Source organism: Rousettus aegyptiacus, unplaced genomic scaffold, assembly GCF_014176215.1.
Source record: "Rousettus aegyptiacus isolate mRouAeg1 unplaced genomic scaffold, mRouAeg1.p scaffold_m13_p_4, whole genome shotgun sequence".
NCBI lineage: Eukaryota > Metazoa > Chordata > Mammalia > Chiroptera > Pteropodidae > Rousettus > Rousettus aegyptiacus.
The window spans coordinates 124,694,941-124,710,397 of record NW_023416307.1 but is presented as its reverse complement, the minus strand read 5'-3'; the positions used below and the strand labels follow the sequence as shown (position 1 = coordinate 124,710,397).

The 15,457-nt window shown below is 44.8% G+C and overlaps 1 protein-coding gene across 4 annotated transcripts in view; it reads left to right on the top strand.

The window, feature by feature from the left end:
- CLSTN2 (calsyntenin 2) overlaps nucleotides 1-15,457 on the top strand; it is a 559,410-nt gene that overhangs the window by 462,959 nt on the left and 80,994 nt on the right. For all 4 annotated transcript variants that reach the window (XM_016141907.2, XM_036219590.1, XM_016141906.2 and 1 more), the window contains exons 7-8: nucleotides 8,469-8,717; nucleotides 13,679-13,800. In XM_016141907.2, the coding sequence (XP_015997393.2) occupies nucleotides 8,469-8,717; nucleotides 13,679-13,800 (371 nt within the window). The remainder of the gene's footprint in view (nucleotides 1-8,468; nucleotides 8,718-13,678; nucleotides 13,801-15,457) is intronic.

Genomic DNA, 15,457 nt, shown 5'->3' with positions numbered 1-15,457 from the left:
TTTCTAAACTCCTCCAGGTTAGAAGCAGATGATGGAATCAGCTTGTTAAAGATCAGATGTGCCCAAGGGCATGCACTTGCAATTTGATTTTGAATGTTGCTGGGGAGAGATGAGGAGATACGGAGAGTGAGAAGGATCTTCTGAGGGAAGAAACTTTAGAGCAAAATTGCATCTGGTGTTAACACAGCTCATTCCTCTGGGCTGCCAGCTCGCCTTGCGGGAAGGCAGGTTAATTCAGTCAGGAAAGTGGTTTCCCCTAAAGTGCGTGCAAGCTTATCTGGTGTTGGGAGAGACCCTTTATTGAGAGACATCTGCAAGTCTTTCTGGTGACCTTCCCTGTATTGCCAGCCTCCATACTGATGGGAGCTCTGTCCCTGTAACCCTGATGGGCAGGGCCACCCCTGCCTCCATATCATGAAGTCCACTGAGGGGAGCTCAGGAAAAAAGGGCAGAAGCAAATATGAATGAGATCCAGATGTGCAGCTGGTGCTAGAGTCGCATCTGAAGGGGGCAGCACATCAGGCCCCAGGCTCTCTGGAAACTGCGAGGGAATGCAGGCTGGATCTCTTCTAAAACAAAGTCTAGTATGGAACTCCTGACTCCTGGAGGACACCTCCGGTTCTGGAGACAAGCTTCTATCTGTTTTCAGTGGATGACAGACAAGTTTCTTGGCAGGGTTTTGCAACCAGGGAACTGCCATGACACTTTAAGCCTCAGCATTCATGCATTTTTCATCCTATAAATCTTTATTGACTTTGGATGGAAACAGGGAGACCAATTAGGATGTTATTGCCATAGTCTAAGCAAGAGATAATGAGTTCTGAACCAGGGGAGTGGCAGTAAGGATGAATTTAAGACAGATTTAGGAGGCAAAATCGGTGAGAGTTAATGATTCATTAGCTGTCAGGAGTGAGGAAGAAGGATTCTAAGATGACTCTAGTAAGAGCATCTAGCTGGACGAGAATGCCTCCAACGAGAATTAGGAATCCAGGGTAACAGCAGAGTTAGGGGACAATGATGAAAGTCACCCGAGGAACCTCCAGGTGTGTGCCCAACTCTAGCCTTATGCTCAACCCTCCCGAGGCCCTACCCATCCATCGTTATAGCCCATTTCCTCCCGATGTCTGCCTTTTCTTGGCCAGGGTACCTCCTTTATCCTCACACCTGATTTGTTCTCATCCCATAAGGCTTTGTTCATGTTTTCCTGCTAGGATGCTCTCTCTTCCCTCCATCATTCTAAACCCTTCCCTTCAGTCAATATTTTCCTACCCTCTGTGCTCACTGGGGAAGCAGTCCCGGGGTGCCTCCTTGGTGCCCTTGAGTTCTGGCATCTCTTCTGCAACGCTGTAGCCGTGCAGTGACCAAGGCAGGGTGTCTCCCCAGAGGTGCATTGTGGATGTCTGGTCATTGCCCACCTGCGTCCTCTTCCTTGCAACGTCAGCTCCATTAGGAGCAGCGGTAGAATCCTGTTCAGGTGGGAGATTGACAATAGCTGGCACAAGGCCTGCTGTCAGGAAGTACTTAACAGGTTCAGCAACACCTGAAATAGCCTCTTTGGTTCCAGTAAAGTACTGGACATCAGACATATTGCTGCCTGAGGCTTATACTCTAAGACAAGTCCATTCTGCCTTGAAACAAAAACAACACAGGGCCCCGAACTTATGTTCCCTTCAGCTTGTGGGGCCAGACATAGCCTGAGATGGCTCCCCACTGGCCTTGCTTTACATAATGCCAGACTTCTTGGAGAAGCTGAGGAAACTGGTTATCACTTCCTGTGGATTCAGAGATTTAGGGTGGACTCTGCCATCTAACTACCAAGCTTTCTAGAGGTGTAATGTCACAGAACTGCCTTGACTATGAAATGCGTGGTGAAAACTTCAGTAAGACCTCTTGGCCAAATTTAATTTGACATTAAAACAGCCCCAGAAAGGGCCTGCTTCATTGCTCCTAAGTCACTACATATTATTGTAAGTAGAAAAGTAGTTTATGATGCACATGCCCTTCAGACCCCAGAGGCCAGGGTTTGTGCCTCCTCAGGATCACAGGATTCCTGGCAGCTGGCCGGCACCTCCCGCATATGATGCCCAGGTCAGCTGTTTTGTATGTCAGGTCTAGAACTGAGAGGACAGGTCTTATTGAGGAAAAGGGCACAGAATAAGAGCATGCTATTATATCAAGTGATTGATCTGTCAGAGCAGTTCAGATCACTAGATATTAAGTTGTCCTCAGAATTTATACTTAGGAGCAAGGAGGTTTTCCTAGAGGATTCATTCATTCATTCATGTATTTAGCAACTCAACAAATATTTGTTGAGTGTCCAAATCCTATAATTCTTGTGGTCGTATAGAAGGTAATGAGACCACAATAATTCAGTCTCCTGGGGAAGACAAACATGTTGAAAAAGTCAGGTCCCTGGTTTTCTACTACAGCTTGCATCTTAACAGAGCTGCCCTCACCGAGATTAACTGTCAGAGGTTTTTACACCCTCAGAATAGCCCAACTACAGGAAGCCATCGTCAGTTTCTCCAAGACACTGCCAAAGAGTCTACGCTTCCTGAGGGACAGTATTGGTCCCCTAGTAATAGACAGTGCTTCCATGCTCAGAGAGTGGAAGTGGACCTCTTACTTTAAGGAAAATTAGTGCATGCCTATTGGGAATCAGATTAAATCATTAATTGTACTCCAGCAAAAAGCCACACACACTGACTTACGGATGATGAAGGTAAGCAGTGGGCTTCTCTCGGGGTACAGTATTTCCTCGAGGTCTTTCATGCAGCTACCATACAGCATGCTCTCCTGTACTGAGGAAAAGGGTTTTGCCTACAGTGGCCTTACTCAGGCTGGTTACAACTGGGTATCCATGGCCCTGCCTCAGGAGCCTGGCTGACCACCCCTCCCCCCCTCCCCATTCACTTCACCTAGAGATCCAGATATCTGATTCTAAAGCCTTGGAGAAGCTCCTCTGGTTTAGGATTCCATAAGTGGACTGATAGCCCGATTATAGGACCAACACATTTGAGCTCCTAATAAAACGTCAGAAAATCTTCCATGTCCGTGCCGAAAGCATGCAGATGGAGAAAGGGGAATTGTACTGCTGATGTCAGTCACTCATGTGGATTATCGGTCAGGATAGCAGTTTATGCTGGAGGAACAAATGATCCCAAAATCTATTCGGCTTAAAATAACAAAGGTTTATTTATTATTCGTACCACATGTCCTTGGGTTGACTATGGCTCTGTTCCATGTTGACTTCCCACTGGGATCCAGGCTAGAGTAATAGTCTTTATCTAGAACACTGTCGATCTCGTGGCATATGGAAAAGACACATGGTGAACCCTGGACTGGCTTTTAAAGCTTCCACCCTGATATGATACATGTCACTTGCACGCACATTTTATTGTTCAGAGCAAGTCACATGGTCAAATGATATCAGTGGGTCAGAGAAACATGTTGAGAATGGAATGCATTCTATCACCACACAGTTTTAGTAGGGCTTTTGTCAAGAGGGCCTGCCTGCTTCCCCTGAGACTCGCTACCACAGAACAGCTCCACCCACCAAAAATAGAGGACTTATTGGATTCCTAAAGGAAGGGCCCATTTCTGTGTGGTTTATTGCTGCATCCTTACCATAGTGCCTGGCATAACTTAGACATTACATAAATGTTTTTAAAATAATAATATGAAGTCAATATTGTCAATCTTGAGACCACTCTGTAGAATGAGGCCACTCTCCTTGACTACAATTGTTCCTCTCCCCTGAGATCCTCTTGCTGTGCTGTGGTGGACCATGAGGAGGCATGTCAATCACCATAGCCACAGGCCCATCTTCAGGTCCTAAAGACACACTATCCAAACCAAGACCATCCAGAGCAGAACGCAAACCCTGCAATTAAGAAGTCCAGACAGTGACCACTGCCCCCAAGCTCATTTGGGTTCTCACACCACAGTGTGCCCTGAAATCTGCCTCATTTGCCTCATCTTTAACTACTTGACAGCTCAGAGAGGCTTCCCCGTCCTGAGAGGGCTCAGGGACCTTGAATCAGACCTCACATCTGAGTCCTAGTCCTCCATGCTCAAGCTGCAGTTGCTGTGTCTGAGACCAGTATGACCACTCAGCAGTCTGACGCCTTCATGGAGGAGTCCCAAAGAGCATCTTAAATACACACTAATCTGCAGACGATGCCATGCCATCTTAACGAGTGACGTACCTGTTTACCCAGTACTCTCTCTGGAGTCCCATAGGGAGAGGAGAGAGAGAAGAACTTTGGGAGAAAGCAAATTTCTCTGTTTGTTTAAGTGCACTTAGAAGTGAAATACAAGCTGTTTGTGGAAATCTGCCCATCTGGTTCAATGCAGCTTGATGCTTTCCAGCAGGCAGCATCTGTGGATTAGGCAGGGTGGCCTGCTGCTCCCCTCACCAGGGAAGGCAAGGGAGTGCTGCATCGATGGCCTCGCCAGAGCATATACTGTCTTCGAAGTGCCTTTCTGTTGACAGCCACCTGTGTAGGGAGGTGGCCGCAGGGGACTGGGCTGTGCTTGGCAGGACACTATACTGTGCAACAGGAAGAACATTAGCTAAGTGTCTGAGAGCTGGGCCTGCCTCTAGCTAGCTGTGTGGCTATGTGATCTTGGTCAAGTCGTTTCCCTGCGCCTCAGTTTCCATGTTTGTAAAATGTACAGGAAGTTACAAGATCCCTCTCCAGGTTTATTATGGTGGTACAGTAAGGAGGATAGAGCTGAAAGTCCTGCTGATGGGTCTCCTCATTAGCTGTCTGTAAACCTGGGAGTCACCAAGCCTCAGGTTTCTTATCTGCAAACTGGAATCATAATAGTATTTGCCACATAGCTGAGTAACTAAGAAAAAGCATTCAAGTACTTAATTCAGTTCTGGTACTCAGTGCCCCCTCCCCCCAGAAAAAGTCTCTAGGAAAATAATAATAAAGATCTGTAACTATGAAAAACAAAGTTCCACACATAGAGGATATATGTATAGAATAATCCTGACCAGGGCTGGCCTTTGACAAATGCAACCAATTTTGCCTTTCAGTCTCCCCCTGCCACCCCCACCTACCCCCACCTCACCCCGCATTCATACTTGCATTACACTTCTCTCCCTCTATCCAAACCTGTTTTGGGAGAAATTACAAACAGCCCTTTGCTAATCTAAGGTGCTAATAGCAGCGTGAATTCTACACAGGGACATTTGCTTTTTAACGATGGCAAGGTCCTTAGCCTAAAAGGAAGCTCAAGTTGTTGAGTTTTGAGCCCTGACAAACCCCACCCTGGTCCCACTGTGTGGAGGCCACACACCTCTGCACTGGGCCCTGCTAGATGGCACTGGCCGCATTGGCTTCAGCTAGCAGTTAGGAGCCCTGAGTGCCCAGCCTGCATCTCTCTGGCCACCTGAAGTTTCAAGAACTGACACACTCTGTGTGTGCCCCAGTCACCAGGCTGTCTCTGCATGCTGGGCAAATCCTGATGTCAGAGCCAACTTCATTATGGATCAGAGAAGTAGTTGCCATGTAGCATTATTCTGGAGGTTCTAAGTGTCACCATTGGGGCTGATCGGAGTTCGATGTCACCCCAACAGCAGGGGAGAGGGAGAGAGGTAACAGCGGCACAGAAACGTAGTTAGCATTTTCCCTCAGTTCTTCCTCAAATAAAGCAGTGAAGAATTACAGGTCATTGAGATTTAATTAAAAGTATATTTCAGGAAGACAAAGTATGCCCCAAGAGACACAAGGTCCTAATGATGAGAGCTGCAACAGAGCGCTGTAATAACAACTACTACAACAGGAGAGCAAAAGGGCCCGGAAGTGGGAATGTCTGCCTTATGTTTGGGCTGTGATGCGTGGTTCCAAAGGCGTTCCTAGGTGATTGGCAGGTGAGGTCATTTTGATCGACACCTGTCTCCTATATAACTCTTTGCCTAGTGCACATGTGCATACCCAGAATTCTACTACCATTGGGGTGTTCTTTGGCTGGCCTCTCTGCTGAGCCCCTATCCCTTTGTTCCCCCTGTCGCTCATGTCTGACTAGCTACCTAACATGAGTAAATGAACTTGTTCCAAAAGACCATGCATCTCCCACTCCCAACCACCCCTAAATTTCTGCCAGCTACCACCTTTGTAGGTTGCTTTCATTCAAATATCTATGGAGGGAGATAATCTTTATGGCTTTGTTATAGTCACTAAAACATTAGTGTGAATTAACTTACCAGATGAGTAAAATAGATACCAAATGAGGCTCAAGGGGCACCAGATGAGAATGAGAAAATATTGATCCGGAGGTGTAGGGTATGGACAAGGGACCAGATAGATGGGCAGGTTCACATGAGCATCGGGTAGATGGCTAGAAGCATCTCATGGAGTCACTGGATGGGACAAAAGGCAGTTATACACATTAACGAAGCGTTTATAGTGTGTCAGACATGGTATCAACTGAAACCTCTCAGAAATACTCATGTAAATATTGCAGTCAACACTGCCTGCACTTGGCCTTGATAAGCATAAGCTGTAAGGTGATCATGAACTGGGAGACGGAATTTTCCCACCCTCTCAGATCCGCTGTTCCTGAAAGCCTCTCCGGGGTGAGCCTCTCACAGTGCTAAACAGAGCATCTGGCTCCAAGGACACATATTTTTCACATGGCATAACTTTCAATTGCCAGCCAATGGATACTCAACCCTAGACCCAATAATCTGTCCTAGGGCTGGAGGGAAAGCTGGCTGAGTTGAACATTTTCAAACAAGTATATTGGTTCACAATATGGCACTTCCCTGAGGGATTTTCAAAGGTCTTTTTAACTATGGGAGATGTTTGTGGAGGCTCACTTTGGAATCCAGTCCGTAAGTGAGATGAGGCTCTGATATACAGAATTCAGAAATCGAATGATCTCAGAAATGGCAGATAATACGCCCAACCACTGTCCTTCAAATCCATCAGTGTTTATAACTGACGGTCAGTGCCATGCCAGGAAACAGCCCCCGTACCTGCGGTCCCCCGCACTGGGCAAATCTTATCCTCCCGGGCTGTTATTCTCTGACAGTATCAGGAAGCCCCTGGCCCTCCTCCTCCCCAAGTGGCTGAGCCTTACTCCCGCATGGAACATAAGGATGCAGAGAACTCTGCTGGCACCATTTGAGCTTCACTGGGAAGTCAGTGGAGACCCAAGCATTCTCCCAGCGGGGACATCCAGTCTCTGCAGGGCCAGGCCCTCCCACTCATCACAGCTTCACCCTCCGCAAAGCTGTCAGTGGGATTCTCCTAGAACATAAATCAGCCCATGACATTCCCACCACTTCAGGTTAAGTCCTCAAGCCTTAGACTGGGATCATAGTGGCAGCAGAAGTCATAATGATTATAATAATAATGATAAAGTTATAGCTAACGGAGTGAGCGTTCACTTTGCAGCAAGCATGCTGCTGTAAGCTCTACCGCAATGTCTCATTTAGTCCTCATGACATCCTGGGAAGGGGGAATATCATAGAAAGAGGTGGAAAGGTTAAGTGACTTGCTCACACAGTCACAAGGCTACGAGTCGTGCTGCCAGGCATCAAATTCGTTTTGCTGACTTTAGAACTCAACCACTGTACCATTTGGCCTAAAATGGTCATTAAAAAAAAAAAAAGTATGTTGAGTACAAAGTGGCTCACACTCCCCGTGGGATCAGGACCTAGAACTTCCCCCAATCATCACCCAGATCACACTGTGTCACAGTTGTTTGCCAACTTGTTGGGTCTGAGCTCCTCCAGGTCAGGGACTGTGCTGATTCTCCTGTACATCATCAGCACCTAGCAGGGGTCTTGGCACTAACAATAAACCTTGCCTGCTTACAAAAGCCCCCGGGGAGCTTCACTTCCCTGAATTCCTCGAACACTTTTTCCTTGCACTCTGTCTTGCTAAGTGCAACGCTTTTCTCTCTGAGTTACTGATGCCTCCCCACACAGACCATAAGCATTGCAGGAGCAGGGGTGGCATTTGGCCATTCTATTCCCGAGTCACCTAGCTCAGGGCTGGGCACAGACCTCTGAATAAGTACATTAAGTACAGCTGACCCTTGAACAATGTGGGAGTTAGGGGTACTGACCACCCGTCCAGTCAAAAACCAAGTGTAAATTTTGACTCCCCAAAAACTTAACTACTAATTGCCTACTGTTGACAGGAACCCTTACCAATAACATAAACAGTTGATTAATACATACTATGTATTTTATGTATAATATATTGTACTCTTACAATAACATAAGCTAGAGAAAAGAAAATGTCATTAAGAAAATCATAGGGAAGAGAAAATACATTTACAGCATTTGTTGAAAAATTCCATGTGTAAGGGGACCACACAATTCAAATCCGTGTTGTTCAAGGGTTAATTGTAGTTCATTCTGACCCAGGAGCAGAAAACAGAAGGTGAGGACACCCACCTAATGAGAACGACCCTTTGTTCTTTCTGTCCCCCGGCCCCTGCAGGAGCATCCTCTGGCATCATCGACCTCTTGCCGTCCCCCAGCGCTGCCACCAACTGGACTGCAGGACTGCTGGTGGACAGCAGCGAGATGATCTTCAAGTTTGATGGCAGGCAGGGTGCCAAGATTCCTGATGGCATTGTGCCCAAGAACTTGACGGACCAGTTCACCATCACCATGTGGATGAAACACGGCCCCAGCCCCGGCGTGCGGGCCGAGAAGGAGACTATCCTCTGCAACTCTGATAAAACTGGTGAGTCTCGAACTCCGTCCTCCCAGTGGCTGCCTGATGTCCCAGCAGATCATGCAGAGACCCAGCTACCAAAGACATGGGAGAAAAGCAGGAGCGTGAGAGGCGCCCTGGGAAAGGATTCTGGTCTCTGGTTTTCCAGATAATGAGTCCTGGGCTTGAGGTAGACCTGGCCAGGAAAGACACAACAAATACAAAAGCTGGGATTGGTGATTTTAAACTGGGTTCTTCGGGACCCCAGCCTCTCCAGAACTATACATGAGACGGGCGGGGATGCGTGCTTATTTCAAGCAAAGCAGCTCCACCTTCACTACATTATGAATATAGTAAGAGACTTCTAAAAGTTTATTTTCAATGAAAGGGCCGTGCTAGTTTAAAATACTAGCTTTAATATCACTGCCTTACATAATAATGATAGCTAACATGTGTTAGGCATTTTCAGCCTGTGGCTGTGCAAGGTATTTCACAGCCTGGTGGTTAAAACCACCCCACCACTTATTGGCTGTGTGACATCAGCAAGTTATTAACCCCTCTGTGCCTCACTTTCCCTACCTATAAAATGAGCATCACACTACTATCTGCCTGATAGGGTTTTTCTGAGGATTAAATGACTTAATGTGTGTGTCGTGCTTTAGAACAGTACGTGGCACCTAAGAATCTGTCTTGGCTATTGCTGTCCTAAACAGTGTCTCGCACCTCTACAAACAATTTTATAAAAGCATGATTGTGTTTCCCACTTTAAGAATAAGGAAACATCCCAGACAGGATGAGTAACTTGTCTCAAGATATACAGCCAGTCAGTATCAGGAGTGGCATGTGAACTTAGAGCCAGCGAACTCCAATGCTCTTGTCACTACACCCCACACGCAGACACACACACACAAACACACACACACACACACACACACACACACAGAGGCAGGTATGATACGCAAATTTTACAGCTCCATCTTCAATTATAATTCCACAATTTCCCATTTCAAATGCTACCTTTGTGTTAAATTACCCCAAATAAATAACCATAGTGGATATTACATTGAGAAGAATGGCTGACAGCTCAGCCTCTGCTGTTGGAGAGACAAAGTTCATAGTTCAGCTTTTCTACTCCTTAAGGTGTGACCTTTAAGGAGTTACTAATCTCACTGCGCCTCAGTATCCCTATGTGTAAAATGGGGGAAATAAACATGAAATAATGCATAAAATTCACTTACAGAACCAGACACATAACCAGTTCCCCATTCATACGCCTGATGCTTTTGTCATTATCATTATTACCTCTGGTTGTATTCCACATTATGCTGCCACTAAAACCCCACGTTTCCTGTTTAAGTCAATATTTACAATAAATGTTCACGTATTTTTCTACATAGAAACTGAGACTGAGTGAGTTGCCCAGTTTTCCCTACATATGGTGCCCAGGACTGGTTTTTCTGGGATCCTCATGGAAGGACACCCGCCTACCTGCATGAGATGGCCCTGAGGTTTGGGACCGGGCTCAGAGCCTAGCCCACAGTCCCAGGAATCACTCTGTGGCCCCGTCCTTGCAGTGCCTCATGGGATGTTCCCATCCTGATCCAGGAGCCAGCATCAATGAGACAAGAGCTTAGGAGTGTATATACGAATGCAAAGCAACACGAACTGGGGTCGGTGGCCACACACATCTAGTCCTTGCTGAAATGGCTCAAATACCCCTGAGAGATGCGTCAGACAGGTATTAATGCTCCTGCTTAAGGAGAAGGATATTGGAATGCAAAAGCTTGAGCAACTGGCCCAGGATAACACAGCCGATTACCAAGAAAAACAGCCACCTAGGCCAATGGCCTTGCATTCCAGGTCCATCCTATTGGACCAGTGGTTCCAACCCGGCTACACATGAGAATAACTGACACACTTGTAAAATATGTAAATGCCAAGGCCCCACCCCAGCTCAATAAATCTGAGTTTCTGGGGACTTCTTTTGGGTGGTTATGGCTGAAAACTCTGCATTAGGCAGTGAGTGAGGCCTCGCTTTCATCAGAACGGTCCAGGCATTTGGCACTCTTAAACCAGCAAGCCCTAGATCTGCTTGCTCTCTTGGGCTTTAGAATAAAATAGCACTTTACAAGTTTGTTCAAGATTGGCACAAAGAAGATAAGGAAGATTTTTCTCTAATTCTCTGACTTAAAAAAAAAAAAACCTATAAATAACTCACCCTAAATTTTAGAATATCAGGAATAAATTAAGCTTGATTAGAACTTTTGTATATCAGAAAATTTTTTTCAAATAATAAAAACAACATGTGTTTATTATAGCAAAAAAAAAAAAACCATAAAAACAGAGAAGTATAAAAGAAAATACATAAACCACCTAAAATCTTAACATTTAGAGCTATTTTCTGATAACATTTGGTATATTTCATTGCCAAATGAAATCTTATTTTATTTCTATGTATATATCCTTGCAATTTTCAATCTATTTTTATAATACATTTGATGCTATTGTTATCTGTTTCTTTTATAGAACATCATTTCTCTGTGATAAAAATATTCTTTTAAATATGATTTATATGGCAGTCTAAAACTCTGTCATGTAGTTTTATTATACTCTGTTTGACTGATTCCCTTTTGTTAGACATTTAGATTGTTTTTTTAAATGCAAATAAAGCAATGCTGTAATGAGCCTCCTCGTATACACCTTTATGAACATTTCTGGTATTTCCTGATCAGAAGTCGAATTTCTGAGTCAGAGAACATACATGTGAGGAGGGCTATTGATGTAAATTCCCAAATTGCCCTTCATGAAGATTGCTCTAGTTTCTTACTTGTCCGCTAAGTAAAACTGTCTAACGCTGAACCATTATAAGCTAATTCATAAATAGTTGGATAAAAGAATTGATTAGTCATCAAGGGTTAATTGCAGTTTAAAACATAAGAAAGAAAACCACTATCACCACCAACAATACCAAAACATCTCAGTGGCTAACGCTTCTTCATCGATTTCCCTCATGTCCGTGTCTAGCCATCCTAAGTGGGGCTGAGGACAAGGAAGCTCTTCACCTAAACACTCGGGGACCCAGGTTCCTTCCATTGTTTGTGCTGCCATTATCAACCACAGAACAGAAAATTGGAATAGAGTTGAGCATAAAAGTGTTTATTGGCTACACCAGAAAGTGGCATGTCTCACTTCTACTCACATTTCATTGGCCAGAGTTTAGTCACATGGCCCAACCTAACCACAGGGAAAGCTGTGAGTTGAGTTTACCTGAGTGTCTAGGAGCAAAGCAAACAGACTTAGGTGAACAAATAGCAATTTCTCTGCCACAAGGATATTGTGTGGGGCAGTTGCGCCCCTTCAAGTCCACCTTTGTTGGCCCTTATCTCACCATTCCTGGTATGAGCAATGCTCTTTCCTGCCCTCTCTCGGTAACTTCTCTCCCTACATATGTCTGCTCCTCCTGCCAGGATCCCCTCTTCCTGGCAGGCAGCTCTCTTGCAGTCTCTGAGCAAGGAGGAGGTTGGGGATGAAGAAGTGGAGCAAGAAGAATTTAAAAACAGATCTTACCCCCATTCTTTCCCCGCTGTGGATGACCAAGTCATGGGTCAAGACTGAGCGAAGGAGAAGAGAAGTTATTTTCACTAGCTGAGCAATGATGTTTGATTTGGAAAGAACCCTTCAAGACTATTTTAATATATGAAAGTATCCAGAAAGCTTAGGGTCTGCCAGAGATGTGGGCAAAGAGAAGGAACCAGAGCCGCAACAAAGAACACAGGATGGGAAAGGAAATGAAGCTGATTCCTGGGTATATTATGTCACCAGCCCATTGCTACAGCAGGTAACCTGCCATGGGTGGTACCTGCAGGAATGCAGACAAATGGAGAGAGAATTTCTAGGCTAGAGGATGCTCTAGACCTCTTTCATTCCTCTTGTTCCACCTCCTCACCCACAACCTCTCCTGACTCCAGATAAAACTAAAGAGGAAAATAGAAATGAAATATTTAGTAAATATTTAGTAAAATCCTAATAACCAAGCCTGGGTATTTTTCCATCCCAAAGACTGAGTGCTCCCCTTGACACTGACCCACATTTGCCAACTGACTCTTCACCTCCCTTCTATTCTTTGGTTGCATTTTGAAGAAGGAATATGCTTTTGTGAAAACAGCATCCAACACTAATTTGTTATGTTGCTGTGGTCACGAAGCATTATCATAATCCTTATAATATCTTATAGTCATTGAGCATCTGTTCTCATTGTATCCATTAAGATGCTTTCAGTTACAAGGAATGGAAAATACAGATCAAAATGATGTCAGATAATAACAAAAATAAAATAAAACAATAAAAGGAATGTGAGGTTCTTGTAACTAAAAATGTCCAGAGTTATGACAGCTTCGGGCAAAGTGTCATTACAGCCCTGACTCCTTTTCCTTGCAATTTTTTAGCTCGGCCATCATAAGTGTGTCCATTTCATGTTAGCAAATATGGATGCAATAGTTCCAAGCCTCCCAGTTATATATTATAACTTCTAAAGACAAAGAGCATATCTCTGCTCTTTGCTTCCTGCTAAAAAAAGTAGTAGTTCTTTCCTAGAACTTCTCAAAAAACAAAACAAAACAAAACAAAACAGCTGATATGATTGTCAGAGAGCTCCCTTAACTCTGTACCAAAATTTAAAAAAAAAAAAAATTTTTAACCTAAGTAATTTTCTCCAGAGTCTGATGTAATATCTGAGTATAGGTTAAGTTGGTATATAAAGCCAAGATGGCTTCTTGGCAGAAGTTTTGCTGTGGGCTTTCTTGAATTTTCCTCTTGCATTTCAGTGAGCTCCACCATGTACATTCTAGAATATTCATCAGAACCAACTGTAAAACAGAAAATTAGAATGCCATGTCTTTTGAGATGTGCTTAGTGATGTAGCTGGAAGACTTCTCTGGCGGAAACTGACACAGCAATTCCCTCACCCCCCAAATCCTCTTTCTGCTTTCCAGAAATGAACCGGCATCACTATGCCTTATATGTGCACAACTGCCGCCTCGTCTTCCTCTTGCGGAAGGACTTCGACCAGGCTGACACCTTCCGCCCTGCGGAGTTCCACTGGAAGCTGGACCAGGTATGGATGGCATATACCTGGCATCTCACCCCTGCTCACTCCTTTGCAGGGGGTGGATGGTGTGTTCCAGTGATGATGGCAGTGGGTAGGCCTTCATGGTTCTGGTTACTTGCTGATTTGGGGAAGAATAAGCTCAGGGAGACAACCAGAGTCTTAAAGTCAGGATGGAAACTGCTGCCTTAAAGACCATTTGGAGGTGGGGAGGGCCACAGCCCCAGCTGGGACCCCCGACGGTCAGCGGATCTGCTAATGTGCATCTAGTCCATTCGCTCTGTGTTGAGCTCATGGGAAGCTGGTTCTCTTAATCCCTAGGCTCAGTTTATGATCTTTATTAGCACATCTTTATCTCATAAATGCTCTGTATCTCCTCTTTGATCCTCTACTATCTCCTTTGGATGATGGCACAGCCTTGCTTTTGGTGACACAGGTTGAGAACAGGGACTTGAAGACTTTGAAGTAAACAGTGACACGGTGCACTGTGAATAGTACATGTTCTTTTCTGAAGTGGAAAAATCTATGACTCACTCCAGAGCCTCATGACTTGTGATCACAAGGACCACTGTGTCATACTTGTCAATGACAAATGAAGTGTCTCGTTTGAATCAGAAACTTTGAAGTGTCTGTTTCTAAGGGCTTTGCAGCACAGATTGTGGAGGTGGTGCTCACTTCTCTGGGTGACTGTGCCACTGAACAAGTAGTCTATGCAGCAAGCCTAAAGATGGCCTTCGGCTAGATTTGAAGAGGGGATTGTGAATTTTTTAAAACGGTTTTAAATTAACAAGAGGGAGAGTGCCAGCAGGCAGGGAAGGGGATCGGGTCTGCTTAATGAAGCAGATAAAATGATGCTCATTCTTTGGCCTTACTGCCTGGGGCCCCAGCAACTCATTTTGCTTTCTTTCTTTCCCCACCCATATCCTGAGTGCTTCCGGGGGACCTCAGTCTTCTCCTCTCCCTCCAAAACCCACTGTGTGTCCTTGTCTTGGACTGAACTTTCCATGACCCTTTCCCTTCTCTCTCCCTCTTACTGAAACCCTCAGGTTCCCAGTAGGGCCAATCTCAGAGAGCTGTTACTGGGAAGAATTCCAGGAGGGACCCATTTACATTGAGATGAGAATGATTGCTGCTCCCTTTCATCCACACAGAAGTACTGGCATATGCTCTTTAAAAGAGAGTTTCATTAACCTCAGGCAATCTCTCAGTGGTGGAAAAGCAAGCCATGGGACAAGGTCGGGGTTGCCAAGGTAATGGGAAAGATGTTTGAGGGAGCCCAGTGACAACTGCCTAACCCATTCCCAAAAATTCCCATCCTGCCGGACCCTGAGATTTTAGAAATATGGCATCTGAGTTAGTATATGTACCTCTGAATTAGGAATTCCGAGTCTTACAGAAATTATGAAATCCTGACATTGTTTATTGGATTTCCCCACAACCTCTCTTTTACCTTCTAAATTGCCATATGGCTTATATGAGGTGTTTTTAAATACATAATATGAATAGAGGTGAATTAAATTTGACATTGTGAAGGATTTTAATAACAACATTGCTACATTGTCTGAGATAATTATAGAGTCCCTGTAGCATTTTCTAAGGTGGGGCTGAGAAGCACTGATATAGATAAATAATGTCACAGGGTTTGGGATTAAAAATAGGTAAGAAA